At 51.4% G+C, this 16,496-nt stretch overlaps 1 protein-coding gene across 1 annotated transcript; it reads left to right on the forward strand.

Annotated features, from left to right (window-relative positions):
* The first annotated feature begins 919 nt into the window (after nt 1-919).
* LOC133350935 (interferon regulatory factor 8-like) lies at nt 920-10,322 on the forward strand. The gene is made up of 9 exons (XM_061565780.1): nt 920-1,058; nt 1,922-2,752; nt 3,523-3,760; nt 4,609-4,664; nt 5,260-5,374; nt 6,151-6,225; nt 6,615-7,016; nt 8,522-8,634; nt 10,180-10,322. Exons 2-9 carry the CDS (start codon nt 1,928-1,930, stop codon nt 10,318-10,320), a joined length of 1,965 nt encoding a protein of 654 aa, XP_061421764.1. The 5' UTR covers nt 920-1,058; nt 1,922-1,927; the 3' UTR covers nt 10,321-10,322.
* The last annotated feature ends 6,174 nt before the right edge of the window (nt 10,323-16,496 follow it).

Raw genomic sequence — 16,496 nt, forward strand, 5'->3', positions numbered from 1 at the left:
TGCCCCGTGACATGAACCTGGTGACGTGAGTTAAAATCCTGCTAACTGCTAACGCTAGTGACGAGTATCTAAACCAGTCCAGGGCTTTCCCAGATCAACTAAACCTCAAATGTGTGTCATATGTCAACATCGCCTTCGTAGGTACTCACGAGCAGCAACTTGCTGCAGCAGCCTGTAAAGGCTTCACGGAGGGATTGTTTTCGTCTGAAATGCCCGTGGTTTTCCTGGTTGCGAGATTCTGCATCCAGTCACCATGCAGTTGGTTGCTGATTACTTACAGACTTGACTGAGATGAAGATGCCCTATCTATTGTTTTTTGTCACGATTTGTAAAAAAAAAATTACATGACATTCATAAGTTTGTCCGTAAATTCGAGATTTGAAGCTTTCGTGACTGCAAGGATTCATACTCTTAGGTTTTTTTCGGTAAAGTCACGTAGGTAAAAATAAATAATAAAAATAATAGAAATAATAATAGAAATAAAGTAATAAATCACGACGTTTCGGAGGCAACACAAGTCTCCGTCATCAGGTGGGACCGTCACAGCTAAATTTACTGTATCAAGTGAGCTTGATACTTGCTCTGGAAATACCGCTAAAAACAAAAGCTAAAAGAAGAAAACACTACCAACAACTCATTTCGCTGAACAACGAGCATTCTGACGTTTCTAAAAATAGCAATTCCTGTAAATGCACAACTTCCATCAACAAATGTTATCAAGTCATCCCCCACCCCTATCCCGTGACCAACTCCCACACCGACAACTCCTCCCCCACATCACCACAACACCTCCCGCTCACAACTTTAGAAGGAAATCCACGCACCCATTCTCCCTCCTCGACTCGCCAGCCCCCTCACTCGCCCCTCGTCTCCCTCACCTCTCACTCCTCCCCGTGCACCTTAGAACCGCTATTTAAGATCACTCGACCCAGCGTCGGATCCTCAATCGCTTGCCCGGACAAAAGTCGTGAGGCTGCAAATTCTCTCTGCTTCCAACATCATCATCATCATCAGCCTCGGTATTCTTCGTCATCCTTTGCCGACAACTCCGTGCAGAGGTATCGCTTTTTTTCTTCTTACTACCTCCTAACACGTTGAAGTGTTCGTCTCAGACTCCACACTCGACCAAGTGTTTTTACTTTTTTTGTTAATGTTCGCTTCTGGAGTTTGAATTAATTCCGTGCTTTTGTCAATTTGGTTTTTCCCCACACTCCAGTCCTCAAGCGACGTCTTTCAGCGTGTATCAATTTACCACCCCTTCTAGTACAAATCTATTCGTTACACGCTGCACGCGCCCGATGATCGTTAAACAGTCCCACGAGACGCGTAAGCGACTAACGATGTCTGCCGCTGAACAGTTAGATTGAGCTCTCATTGTTCGTGTGTGTGTACACGTGAACACTTGTTCAACGCGTGTGTGTGTGTACATGTGTTCCGTGTGCGTGTGTACACTTGTTCAACGCGTGTGTGTGTGTGTGTACACGTATACAAGTGTACACGCACACATTGTCTCTCGCTCTCCCCGTGGTCGCGTGGATTTTTTTCTCCGGGTCCTCTAGGTTTTTCCTTCCACATTAAGAATCGCGCGCTTCGAGTATTCGGCTGCTAGACATTTCCACACGATGAGCCAACTTCGTTGAGCCATCATTTGTGGCCACGTCGCTTCCGAAAATAGAGCCGGATATCTCAGTGGGCCTTACCTGCTAAACAATCAAATATCGCCCCCCGATTTGCCGTACCCCGGGGACTTGCTCTGGGTCCCTACAACCCCGCCTCTTCCAACAGCACATTCTACAACGGGGCGCTCCGACGCGAATTGTTGCATGGGCTGTGCGATTTGACAGCAACTTTCGCGTTGCTCACGGCGTTTCCACGCGGTCCCCAACACCACCACCACCACCACTGGTTTCTCGCTCAGCAGGCGCAAATGTCGTCCACTCTCTTCGGGTCATTGGAGGACGTCGGATATCGCCCCGCACCGGTTCTCGACACGTGCGCCCAGCTCTCGCTGCACGGCGCACGCATTCCCGACCGGGTTGCCACGTTGCCAGCAATCGGCAACACCATCACCCGCAACTTCAGTTGCACCGACACCGGCGGCGGCAGCAGCAGAAGCAACATCGGCTGCAGCAGCAGCAACTTTAGCTTCGACAACATGGGCTGCGGTAGCAGCAGCAAATTTCGCTTCGGCAACATCGGCTGCAGTAGCAGCAGCAGCAACGTTCGCTTCGGCAACATCGACTGCAGTAGCAGCAGCAGCAACTTTCGCGTCGGCAACATCGGCTGCAGTAGCAGCAGCAGCAGCGACTTATTCCCAAGCAGCAGCAGCATCATCGGCTGCAGGAGCAGCAACTTCATCGCCGGCAACAGTAGCGCCGAATTATTCGCGAGCAACAGCAAAATCGGCTGCAGTAGTCGCAGCGGCAGCAGCAGCAGCATCTTAGCAAGCAACATCGGCCTCGGCAATAACAGCAGCAGCAACAGTCGAATTGTCCCGAGCACAAGCAGCAGCAGCACCACCAGCACCAGCCCGGCTGTGTCCCGCCGTCGTTCCGTGGAACCCGGCGGGGTGACGGCGCGCGCCTTCAGGGGCTCCGCGAGGCGACTGCGCTCCTGGATCGTGGAGCAGATCGACAGTCAGCGCTACCCGGGACTCGCGTGGGAAGACACAGAGCGGAGGACATTCCGGGTGCCGTGGAAACACGCGGCCAAGCACGACTACAACTTGGATGGCGACTCGGCGCTCTTCAAGGTGAGAGCCACGAGCCGTCTGTTCGGACGTCTGTGGCACGGGGAGTCTCTATGCAGGCTCTAAGAGTCTGTATGCAAGTGGGCGCCACGGTGGCAAGGATATATTAACCAGCTCGGCTGGTATACAGGAGATCCGCGGGTTCGATCCCGACCCTGGCTGCTGTCTATTTGGAGTGCGCGTGTCTCTATCTCTCACTCACCGTGGTCGCGTGGGAATTATCGTGCTTCTCTCCACCTCGCGCCTCGCTCGTCACCCCCACTGATGCCCCCCCACCCATGTGTGCAGATACTGCTGACACACGAGACACTACTGACCGTAGACGCTACTGACTCGATTGCATGTAGGGTGTGTAGGCATTTCTGCCCTACATGCTATAGTCAGTAGATACTACCGTTTGTTCGTACATGTGTTCACGCGTTCGTCTGTACGTCGGTCGTGGGTTCATGGGTTCTAGGAGTGTGTTTGTTCCTGCGTTAGTTTGTGCATTCGTTATTGCGTTCATTAATTCATTTATGCAAGTGCTCACACGTTGGTTCGTTCACGTGTTCATTCGTTTACGTGTTAGATTGTTCACGCGTCCGTTTACGTGTCCACACGTTCATTCGTTCCCGTTCGTTCGTTCATGTGTTCATTCGTTTGCGTGCTCGATCGTTTTTACGCGTTCGTCTGCCCGCACGCTCGTCCGTTTCACACGGTTCGCGCGCGCTCCGTCCACGTGCTCACGCGCGCGCGCGCTCCGTCCACGTGCTCACGCGCGCGCGCGCCTGCAGGCGTGGGCCGTGTTCCGCCGGAAGCACCACGAGGGGGTCGACGAGCCGGACCCGGCGGGCTGGAAGACGCGGCTGCGCTGCGCCCTCAGCAAGAGCCCCGACTTTGCCGAGGTGGTGGAGCGGCGGCACACCGGCGGTGCTCGGCCCTACAAGGTCTACCGCCTGCTGCCCGACGAGACCGCCGCCGGCATCAGCGGCCCCCCCACGCACCTCACCGGGGCCTCCTCCTCCCCCAGGGGTGAGCGCTCAAACTCCCCTCGCCGCTGAGGTGGCCCGGGGCGACTTAGGGGTGAGAGCTGAGGGGGTACAGATGGGCGCGAGGGCGGGGGTTAGGGTAGAGATTATAATGGTTAAGATGAGGGGTTCGGATGTGGGCTCAGGGGCAGGGTTAGAATTAGGTGACAGGGCGCAGGTTATAATAGTTAAGATGAGGGGTTAGTACGCCTTTTGGCGTCCTCTGGAAGAAAGCTGTTTCTGGTGTGGACCAATCAGTTTCAAAGACAATGAATATAATATCAGAGTATGTTTTTTGTTTGCATTCTGACCACAAGCATTGTGGTTAATGCACACAAGATTCCTTGTAAAAGGTTTCAGTTTGGTGTTTTAATATTTTAACACCTGTTTTGTTGCCAGAAAAAAAGGGGAAAACCTATTCTCATGAGGGGTTAGGGTTAGGATGAGGGGTTAGGGCTGAGGTTATGGTGAGCATGAGGGGTTAGGGTTAGTATGAAGGGATAGGGCTAGGGCTAGAATTAGGGGTTCGTGCTAAGGTTAGGATTAGGGCTATGGTTAAGGTTAGGGATAAGGTTAGGATTTGTGTTAAGGTTTGGGTCCAGGTTAGGATTAGGGTAAGGACACGAGATTCGTGCTAAGGTTATGATTCAGGCTGAAGTTAGGGTTCGGGCAAGTCCCACACTCCCGGTGTTAGGGCCCTGGCTGGAAATAGGACCAGCATTGTACCGAGTCACAGTGTTCGTGCTTAATGGGATGAGGATTGACTAGGAGTCTCAACAACTCCGCGCCCACCACATCGTCCCGTGCCGTGACCCCGTTGTGACCTCGTCGTCACCGATATTGCCCGTACAGGTCAGAACAACCGCGTCAGGAATGAGCGAGGTGCAAGCGGGGTGACAGATCTGCCGGTGAGCCCACGCAATCTTGCTGCTCTCTTGCGCGCTGAGCCATTGACGCTCGTCTAACATTGACGAACCCTGCAAAGCCGATGGTGGGAACTCCACCACATTCCAATGGGCCTCTTCCGCGAGTCTACAGTCCTCGACGCGAGTCCATGGGTCCTCTGCGTCAGTATATGGGCTTCTATGTGAGTCCATGGGCTTCTATGTGAGTCTATGGGCCTCTGTGTGAGTCTATGGGTCTCTGTGTCAGTATATGGGCCTCTATGTGAGTCCATGGGCCTCTGTGTGAGTTTATGGCCCTCTATGTGAGTCTATGGGCCTCTATGTGAGTCCATGGGCCTCTGTGTGAGTTTATGGGCGTCTATGTGAGTCTATGGGCCCTATGTGAGTCTATGTGCCTCTGTGTCAGTATATGGGCGTCTGTGTGAGTCTATGGGCCTTTATGCAGGTCCATGGACCTCTATGTGAGTCATTGGTGATCGGGCTTGGACCATGACCTCGCTATACCCTTGAGAGCCCCCCACTGCCCCAGTTTAATCAGGGTTTAAATGGCAAGCACAAGTGGTGGCGGAGTTGAACTCAGCCGATGTCTCAACCGCAGGCGGAGAGCTCGGAGAAACGCCCGCCACCTTCACCGTACCCAACCATCATCCCACCACTCGCCAGAACCGCAGAGGCTCCTCTACCCCAAGCATGGCGGCCCATCCTTGAACAAGGTGAGAATAACGAGTGACACATATTAACAATGTAAAGATCGGCATGTTCGTAGCAAAGCGCTATCCGCTACACTCCCACTCCCCACTCAAACACCCAAACACTCACACACACACACACCCACTCACTCAAGCACGCGCGCACACCCACTCACCACTCACTGCAATTCACGCCACTTCCTCTTCACGCTTCTTACCCTGCCACTGCTCCACGTTGGAAGTCTCCTCCAATCGCCTGCTGTCATCCAAAGCTCTTGTCAAAAATAACATTTCTCAATCCAATAAAAAAAAACGTATTGCAATGCTCGTCTATCTACGCCTCACATCATGCTGTTTGTTGCTGGCCGCTTGGTGTTGTGGACCTGTGCTCAGCAACCGCGATTGGAAATTACTTACCCCCCCCCCCCTGCCTTCCCAGCATAACCAACATCTCTAAACTCTCCCATCTCCAAACATCTTCCTTTATCACTATCTCTCATTTTGTCACTCGCAAAATGCATTTGCAAATAAATAAAAGCGCGGTCCATACACCTCCGTCACGTATCGTTCTCTCCAAATATGAAAATAGAAAAGTAGAAATGTTTTGCACATCCCATCAGAACCGTATTATCCAACAGGAACACGAGGCACTGGGCCTACGGCCTAAGAAAACTAAAGGACCTCCGTCAAAAATGTGACCATGTTTTTGGTTGTATGATAAAAAGTGTCACCAAGATATCTTCTAGCATAAATATATTTACATAGCAAGGGTGGTCAGCGTGTATGTTATTCTTCTTCAGATGACCTCTGCAAAGCTGAGGTCAGTGGCTTCACCCGCCCGATCACATTCCCATCGCTGCCTTTTCCCTGCTCCGGTGAGTGAAAATCTCAGCACGCCACCGATCGCTGCCGTGCCCATTGAGCGGGTAGATACAGAGAGAGATTAAAACACATTAGCACACCGCAACAATTCCAAAACATTTGTGATAACGCAACCACCAATCCGTATTCCATGCCCACTTTACTAACCACTACACTTCTGCTCTGCTCCCTCCATTGATAAATCTACCACCACCTCCCTACCACCAACACCATCCCACCACCACAATTCTACCACCACCACACCATCACACCACCCTGCCACCACCACCACCACACCACCACCACCACCCTACCACCATCACACTACCACCACAACTATCACACTATCACCACCACCACCACCACCCTACCACCATCACACCACCACCGCGGCCACCACCAGGCGAGCCGCTCGAGCTGGACGTGACGTTCTTCGTGCTGGGGGAGCGCGTGGGCCCGGCGCGCCGCGTGCGCAACGGCCTCGGCTGCCGCGTGGCGCAAGGGCAGCCGCCGGTGCACGACGAGGCGGTGTTCGGCTCGCGCGACCTCGAGCAGCTGCCCTTCCCTGACGTGGAGGCGGCGCTGAGCTGCCCGCTCCAGAGGAGCGCCTGCGCGCCTTTCCTGTCGCACCTCGAGCGGGGTCTCGTGCTGGAGGCGAGGGCCGAGGGCGTGCGGGCGAGGCGGCTGTGCGCCGCCAGGGTGTTCTGGACGGGGCCGCAGGTGGCGGAGGCGCAGGGCCGCCGGCCCAATAAGCTGGACCGCGGCGTCAGCGTGCAGGTGTTCTCGACGCAGCGCTTCTGCAAAGGTGTGTGGGAGGGGGGTGGTGCTGCGTCTCTCTGTGTCTCTCTGTGTCCCGCGTGTGTTGGGTTTGTGTGTTTCTGGCCTTCGTAGGCGCTGCTCGCCAACAGAACTTGCACCCAAAATGTCTGTGGCTCATGCTGCCAGCCGTGGCTGCAAGTTTGGTCGTACATGTTCTGTGTATCGTTTATTGTTACATTTGAATCACAGTTCCAATGATCACTGTTACATTGTTTTTATAGCTTTATTTTGGTGATTTTTAAAACGTTTTCATTTAGCCTTGTTTGTTTGTTGTAGTACAGAGTTAGCCTGATAACTTTAATCTGCATTGTCTTATGGTTGTTATTGTTTGACTTGCATCCCACTGGGATTTTTGCACACAGCGTTGAAATGCGGTGTTTTTTCTGGAAGACTTTGCTGTTTTTTCATGAATTTTTCTGTTGCGTGTAGTCACTTTAAGATGTTTCTTGTTCATGTTTTTGTTTTGTCAAGAGCCGCATGGCTCACAGGGTTATCTCCATCTCCATATATATAAAAGACAAATTTGTGAATATGTGTGTCTGTTAAAAATGTTTAGCGTACTTCCCGACATGCAACAAACTTGAAATTTGCAATGTGGGTACTTTCCAGACTGGACACCATGCAAAAAAAAAACTTTTTTGGGGTTTTTTTTTTTGGGGGGGGGAGCTCAATAATGCATGTATTTTTTTGCATTTCAAGTAAGCTGTGACGTCAAATCTGTCACGTGACCCGCACATGTGGAAGTGTAACGCATTGTAGTGTAGTGGTTAGCGCGCTGCGCTACGAACCCGGCGACCGGAGTTCGATTCCCGCTCACGGCCACCGCCGGTGACGTTTATTTGAACCGGTCTTGGGCCTCCCCTAGGTCGACTCAGCCTCAAACGAGTAACTGGTGTGGTTTGTGAACATCGCCACCTGGGGGGGGCAAAGGCGACCGGGCGTGGTGAATCCAAGTTACGGGCGAAGCCGGGAAGTAAAGCTAGTACATAATAAATTAAACTGAAAATTAAACTGTTAAACTATTTAAAACTGACTACTGTATGAACTTTTTTTTGCTGGGTAAGGACCACTGAGTTGTACAGATGTTTTTTTTTTTTCGTCCAGAAACTACCTGGTCACTAATGATAGCTCAACGAAGTAGTTCATCACGTGGCAATTATCGCAGCCAAATACGCTAAACCCACGTTTCTAAATGTGGAGGGGAAAACCGGAGGACCCGGAAAAAAATTCCACGCGACCACCGGGCGAACATTCTAACTCCAAATATACAGGTGTCAGGGTGAGGATCGAACACCACGACCTCTTGTAAACCAGGTGAGGTAGTTAACATCTGGCCACCGTGGCGCCAGGATCTACAGAGCGCTTTGTCACCGTCACCAACACCAGTGACTCAGTGAGTCGGGAACTCCTGGGTGGGAACAGGCGTAGCAGCAACGGTAACGACACGAAGAAGCCAACACGAGAATTCAATCACGGCGTTTGTGTTTTCAGAGCTGGAGGCGTACGCGCGTGGAGAGGGGCCAGTACCTCTGTTTGAGAGCATCTTCTGCTTTGGTGAGGAGTACCCGGACTCCGGAAAGCGGAGGAAGCTCCTCACAGTGCACGTGAGTGTCTCACAAGCGACGATTCGGCGTGCGGCACACCACATCAAGTATCGACCACCACGCCGGCGAGATTATTAGTTCATCAGTTCAGTTCATTAGGTATAGCCCTGTGAGCCATTCGGCTCTCGAGATGTTAACTACCTCGCCTGGTATACAATAGGTCGTGGATTCGATCCCGATCCTGACATATGCTGTATATTTGGAGTTTGCATGTCTCTCTCTCTCTCATCATCATCACGGTGGCTAGGAGATATTAACTACCTCGCCTGGTATGCAGGAGGTCGTGGGTTCAATCCCGACCCTGGCGCCTGCTGTAAATTTGAAGTTTGCGGTGTCTCTCTCTCTCTGTCCGTGGTCGCGTGGTGTTTTCCTCTCCACATTTAGAACCAACATCACGCGTTTTGGAGTATTTGGCTGCTATAACTTTCTACACGATGATAAGCCACTTCGTTTAGCTATCATGTGTGGCCAGGTCGCTCATTAAAAAGAGCTGTACAGCTCAGTGGGCTTTACCTGGCAACGTAATTTATTTTTTTGTTCATAGTAGACCTCTCGCTGCGGTTGCAGCTACTACCAGTCACGCGCCACCTCCCCTTATTATCATCTTGACTTTATAACCTGTAACACATGTGAAAGTCTAAGCCACGGGTGCGAGTGCGTTGATAGAAAGCAGAGATTCCCCCGTTTAGCCTTAGCGGAGTGTTGGGGCTAGCGAGCAGCAACTTAGGAAGGAGCACCTATGAAGGCCGGCACGGCACACGAGGGGCTGGGTGGCCAGCACCACGCCCGGACGCCTTTGTCTCCCGAGTGGGTGATGTTTACACACTGCGCCAAGTACTCATTTGATGCTGAGTCGACCTGGGGGAGGCCCAGCACCGGTTCAGATAATCGTCACCGGCGTTGGTGGCCGTAGCGCAGCGTAGCGCTCTCCGCTACATTACACTGGTCAACATAAAAAAAAAAAATTCTGGCCTGGACTGTTGCAGCTGTTTTAGACTAATTTCAGGGTGCTGATTCCAAATATGTTCTCAGATTTGCTCTATCACATCTCATTTTTATGCTATCGGCATACCCCATTTTCATTGATTTTACCCGAAATTAACTCTGTCACTTATGATTGCAAGTTGTTGCGAGTCAGGGACTGCTTTAGTGTTAAAATATGGTGCTGTATTTTTAGGATAGTGTGTTTATAAGATCATTTTATGTAGATATCCACATTTATTTAATATTTTTCTTCTGCAGTTTTTATTGAAAATGCAATATTTGATATCTCAAAATCCTGATGTGATAGACAAAAAATGATGCCAGATTTGGAATTAGCACCCCAAAATTACCTTAAACCCGTTGGAATACCTTGTGCCAGAAAAAGTGTTGACCAGTGCTACTGCTCCGCTACCCGCATCCACCACCACCACCACCATTACCACATTGCTCAGCGGTTGCCACTTTTTTTTCTTTTTTTTTGCCGAGAAGTTTGCGGCTCGAGCCCCGGCGAGCGCTCTGGTCACCACCGCACGCGGTGTCTGCGGCGTGGTTCCCGTGCAGGTGGAGCCTGTGTTCGCGCGCCGGTGCTGCGAGCTGCTGGAGGACAACTGGCAGGCGTCTCCCGGCAGCTTCCAGCTCTCGAGCGCCGACAGCGAAGACGAACTCGCCAACATCTTCAAGACGTTGCAGAAGTTGTGCTGAGACCTCCGGAGGGACGGTGGGGGGAAGGGAGGGGTGATGGGGATAGGGTTTGTTGGGGGGTGATGGGGGTAAGAGTTGGCAAACACGGGGAGGAGGAGGAGGAGGAGGCAAGAGGAGGAGGAGAATGAGATATAGAAGAGGCTGGAGTCACAAGGAGGCAGTAAGGGTCAGACAGGAGTGGAGAAGGGAGACCTGGGCAGCCGTCAGAATAAGAAGAAGACTGGGAGAGAAGGGGTGCAACATCAGGGCCTCTGCGACACAAGCACAGCCCCTCGTGTCAATCCACTGCTGGATGAGGGCCTCTTATGTGCCGTGGTGGCGAGATATGAACTACCTCGCTTGGAATGCAGGTGGTCGTGGGTTCGATCCCGGCCATGACGCTTGCTGTGTGTTTGAAGTTGATATGTCTCTCTCTCCCCGTTTTCGCGTGGAATTTTTTTAAAATTTCGGTCCTCCGGTGTGTCCCTCCACATGTAAAACCATGCGTTAAGATAATTGGTTGTTTACCCTTCTATCCGGCAACAAAACTGACACCTTTTTACAAGGAGTCATGTTTGCATAGACCGCAATACCTGCAGTCATAATACAAACAAATGACATAACTCTGATAATGTGCACTGTCCTTGAAGTTGATTTGTCCACACCCGAGACAGCTTTCCTTAGAGCCTAGTCTCACATGAGTTGGACCAGATGATGCCAACCCATGTGAGACTAGGCTCTAAGGAAAGCTGTCTCGGGTGTGGACCAATCAACTTCAAGGACAGTGCATACATTATCAGAGTTATGTCTTTTGTTTGTATTATGACTGCAGGTATTGCGGTCTATGCAAACATGACTCCTTGTAAAAAGGTGTCAGTTTTGTTGCCAGATAGAAGGGTAAACAACCAATTATCATATTTTTACTGGCAAATGAGGTTCCCATAGTCATGCGTTTAGAGTGCAGTATTTGGCTGCGATGAAGTTCTACGTGATAAGCCACTTCGTTGAGCTATCATTTGTAGGGGGGGGCGTATGGGGGGGGGGGCATTGAGGGGGGGGGGGGGTGGAGATCTTCGACGAGCCGATGACCCAAAGCGACCAGAACGAGAGGGGAAGGAAGGCTGAGATGGCGACAGACGGTGGGTGGTGTCTGGTGGACACTCGGGAGGGTTTGCCCACGAATGTGGAACCGGCAAACGTGGGCGGACAGACGATTACGGGGGGTGAGGGGGGGGGGGCGCACCACGTGGCTTGGGCAACACGTTCTGCTGCCACCTTCCCGTTCCTACTTTGTCCGTGCAATGCCATATATCTACTGCGTTATGTATTCCGTACTCGTGTCGCAGGTAAGGGGCCGTCCATAAATGACGTCACGCACCTGGGGGGGGGGGGGTCGGACATTTGTGACGATGTGTGACGAGGGGGGGGGGTGTTTGAGAAATGTGACGTCACATCAAAATGCGCAACTTTAAGACAGCACGTTCTACTTAATTATACTTTTTATTAAATGTTTTCTACTGCAACATCAGAGTGCAGCGCCACGTTAAATACGCACTACAATGACAATAGTTTAAAGCGATTTGAAGCATGTTTTTTTTTTGGGGGGGAAGAGCTTTGTGACGTCATATTTGAGGGGGGGGTCTGACTTTTTGTGAAGCCGTGTGACGAGGGGGGGGGGGGACAAAATCATCGACGGCGTTTGGGAATGCGCCTTGCGTGACGGACGCAAGGGTTGAAGATGGAACAATTAAAATGTTTTTTTTTTCAGGCAAAGGTGTAACCACCCCACCCCCTTTGGCTTTGGTGGGTAACGGTACCCCACCACCACCTCGCCCTCTGTTTCACGTTATGTCACCAGTGTGGTTTGTGTCATTATAAGTCACGCGTTGTGTCACGAGTGTGTCGCACCGTGCGCGTATCGTCCCGTCATCACGAAATGCCGTCGCGATCAACGTTGCTGATGTTGTCCTTCCGAAACGTTTTGTTTTTTTACACGCTCTATACTTACACCTGTGAATGACGAACTCGCGAATGGAACGTGTAAATGAATCGTCTGTCCAAAAAAAAAATTCTGATTGATGATTGGCGGGCACGGCGATTGTAAGGCGTCTCCGTTTTAATATATAAATTGTTATAGTTTTTTTATATTTATATTTAAATTAAGTTCTTCATTAATTTCGCGGGACAGCTGCCACTGGGGGTTTCCCTTTGAAAACGTGTCTGAGATGAGACGTGACGTAAGTCGCTTACAGACAGCCCCTGCGTGCTAGGAGACCGCCGCGTGATAGCCAAGACAAACAACACGAATTGTCATTCATGTACGGAGGGAAGTTAATTTGTTTTGACACCACGTGCCACCGGGGTAAACTTTCAGAAATAAAGCACGCGCACACAGCGCATGCCGACATTTTTATTGATGTGTCTGTTTATAAATGTCCACATTTCGCACCTGTACGGTCACAAAGGTCAATGATTTCTCCGCGCAAATAAGCCGACAGATTGATGCTCATCTGTTTATTTGATGCACCGCAAAGCCAATGGTGGAAATTCCACGTTCCATCAGATAACGACTGTTGAACTCGCCCACAAAGTGGTACCCATTTAATCGACCCGGAGAGATGTTGGGCTGGATCAATATCTCCCATCCCACCACCGGGATTTGACTCCGGCAGTCGATTGTACCCTCGAGTCACCTGGGAGGCGATCGCTATGCAAGCGGAATGCTGTCGCTCGTGCCGCGAGAAGCTGCCGTCATCAGCGCCGTTGGCAATGCTCGTGGTACTGTGGCTGAGCGGACTGGGTTTTAGCGGCGAGATCGTGAAAGCAAAAGTGACGTCGTAAGACACCACTTTCAGCGATAATAATGCGAGATGTCAGTCAGCTGGTCAAGTTTATTTAGGATGAGACCCACTGAGCTAATGAGATCTATTTCAATGAACTAAAACTAAACTTATTTTTTTTCATTTATCAGGTAAGACCCACTCAGCTATACAGATCTTTTTGTCAAAACCAACCTGCCTATCACAAATGAGAGCTGAACGAAGTGGCTTATCATCATGTTATAAAACAGCCAAATACCCGAAGCGCGTGTTACTAAACGTGGAGGGAGAAACCGGAGGACCAAGGAGAAAAATTCACACGACCACGGGGAGCGACATGCAAACTCCAAATATCCAGGTCTCAGGGTCTCGATCTAACTCACGTCCTCCTACATACCAGGTAAAGCAGATAACATCTCGTCACCGCGATGCCCAATAGCGATCCGGCCATAGTGGCAAGCAGGGAGCACGGGAAGGGAGGGTTTACAGGGGCTGCATAGAAACAAAAGTAGGGACGTTTCATCAACATAACTTAATTTAAAAAAATTACACACCAAGTATAACTCTGGACAACGGAAATGTAGATCACGTCACCCATTTGAGGAACTCACGAATGGCATTTCATAGCGGCGAGAATGATGTCACGGAGCTGACGCCACGTCCTGTGATGACACTTTAGAATTAGAAACTTTTTTTTTAATTCGGAAAGACCGAGGGTTCCGTATCTATCGCTGCGAAAGAGAGTCGTCTGACTCAATGATCACTGTTATTATTGCATCGTGAGAAAAAAACTGACAGAGATAAGATACTGTTGGATTTAAGCTGGACACAGAAGAGTGACCAACGTAAAAGACAAAGGTTGCACGTAGAATAAGGCCTGGTGATGCAGGCAGTGATGAGAAGGAAAGGGACACTATTTGGACACATTGGCAAATTCTAAGTTTGTCGATTCAGAAAAATGGAAGGAACCGGAAAGAAAGGAAGACCGAACAGAGAATGGCTTGACCACTACATTAAGAGATTGGTGCCAGAATAATGTTGCTACTACTTGAGCGTATCGGCACTACAATTGGAAACAAATGACGAAATGTTGCAGTGGACACCTACCGCTGAAGGCAATCTGCCCATGGATCGTGATGATGCGTAATCACGATGACAGTTAAAACGATCGCCCCGCTCTCCAAACAACCTTCACCATTACCGCCACACCGCAGAAACCCCAACCTCGTCTCTGGCTCGCTCTTGCGCAACTCTCAACCGCGGCGGCGGTGGTGGTGTTGGTGTTGGGAGGGGGGGTGAGGTGCTTCCCCCGAGATTAGCGCTCTGCAGCCTTTTCCTCGTTGCCCTGCCGCGAACAAAAACCTCCGCACCGCCGTCAGCTCGGGGTGCGCGCGCTCGCTCGCAGCGGCCGCGCGAACGAACCCGGCGGGCCGAGCTCGACTCGGCCACAATTGAGTGCCCGGTGCGGTGTGTTAACATCGCCGCTGGGGAGACAAAGGCGGTCGGGCGTGGCGCTGGCCAACGACCCCCGGTCGCGTGCCGTTCCGGCTCTCATAGCGCTTGCCCCAACACTCCATCAAGGCTATAAGGGGGATCGTTGTCTTTGTGGTACGTCGCTGACACGCAACCCCCGGTGTTTAGATTTTAATCTGAATCATCCTCAGGGATAACGCGAAGTGAAATGCACTCCGAAAATACATTCCCATAAGCCTCGGAAGTAAATTGTTACTGACAATCAGCACGCGTTCTACTCCACCCCCCACCCTCCTCTCGCCCGTATGCGGGTAGAATAGAGGCCAATGTCGACCAAATTATTATCGAGGCTTCACCACCCCCCCCCCCCCCGTTTCTGATGCGTACGCACATTGTCAGTAGACCCCCCCATACGTAAGCCTACATATTTGTGTGAACCCCCCTCCCCCCTCCATGCGAACGTACTAAATGGATCGCCCCTAAGGTGAATGTGAGGGACATGTTGTTTGTGTGTTGCTCTCTCTCTCACCATTTCTCTCTCTCTGTGTTAATGCACTGACCGCCATTCCTCCACACCTCGGACAAAGGTTTTTAGGCCAAGCCACTCCAAGTTGGAGGCCTGACTACGTGTTCTCCTAATGTAGGTGAGGTGCAATGTTGATCATATACGTGGTGGTCCCCAGCAGAGATTTGGAAATGGTCAAGTGCAAGCCCCTTGGAATGACCGCTTATCGCTGGGAGTCATTCAAAAGTTGATTGACAGTTAGCAAGTGAGAGAGGTGGGAAGGGTCAAGTCATTGGCGCGGGCGAATCTCGTACGACAACCCCCCTATCGGTATCAATCAGCGAGATAGGGCCCAGAGTGGGCCTCAGCCAGGAAGGGGAGAAAGAGGGTTCAGGGGCGGCTGAGTCTGGCGGTGAGCGAGCTGGAGATTGGTCGCGTGTGAACAAACGTAATGGCGTAGAGTTCTGCCTGAACTCTCACCTTCACCGTGCCATGCACACCAAGGCGAGTCGCCCCAGAAAGTCCGTCTAAGCCCAGCCAAACCCGAGTTGAGAGATCAAACGTTTGTGGGTGTGCAAGTGACTGTTGTGGTTAAGCAGGTATCTAAATCTATGAGAGGGCTTGGCGCGCACTGGAGGCCCTCAGTTTAGAAATCCCACCCTGCAGCCAGGGAGGCGTGTACAGGGTCCTCACCCCGAGGAGCCGTCTCCCTGAGCCGTGGGAACGCCGCTTAATGTCGGGTGGATGGGGTACTGGGTGGCGTGTGTGTGTGGGGCAAGGAGCCAATTTGAAGCGTTGTGCACGGCGCACGCAGAGGGTCCACCGCCGAGTAATTTACATCGTCAACAAATTTGTTTCAACCTCTTACTAGGCGAGACCAGGCACGTCCCGATGTGACCACGCCTCGCGCCGTCAGAGGCGGGACAAGTGCAGATTGGCCGGGAGCCCGAGGGGCCGACCTTAGGTTGTGTTCACGCCACCCCTGTGGAGAGATACACATGGACACATCCCCACCCGCCAGTTAGGTTGCACTATAGGTGCATACACGCATAAAGCACACACGGGCGCCTCCGACACCACATAGCAGGGTGTGGAGGATTAACCCCGGGGTGAGGTCGGCAGGTCCAGTGGTTACCCAGCTGCGGTGTGGGATCGTGAGTGTGTGGCGTATGCCGGTGCACTCGGAGAAGGGGGGGATGCCTCCAGAAGTGCGTTGCTTGGAGCAAGGACTGTCCTATACAGAAGACGAGGACACTGAGGAAGAGATGGAGACCTAATCTTGATTTGAAGCTTTCGTGACTGCAGGAATCCATACTCTTTGGTTCTTTCGGTAAAGTCACGTAGGTATAAAATAAAATAAATACCTACGTGACTTTACCTAAAGAACCAATGAAGATGGA

Source organism: Lethenteron reissneri, chromosome 35 (genome assembly GCF_015708825.2).
Source record: "Lethenteron reissneri isolate LAM-NWPU_2019-01 chromosome 35, ASM1570882v1, whole genome shotgun sequence".
NCBI lineage: Eukaryota > Metazoa > Chordata > Hyperoartia > Petromyzontiformes > Petromyzontidae > Lethenteron > Lethenteron reissneri.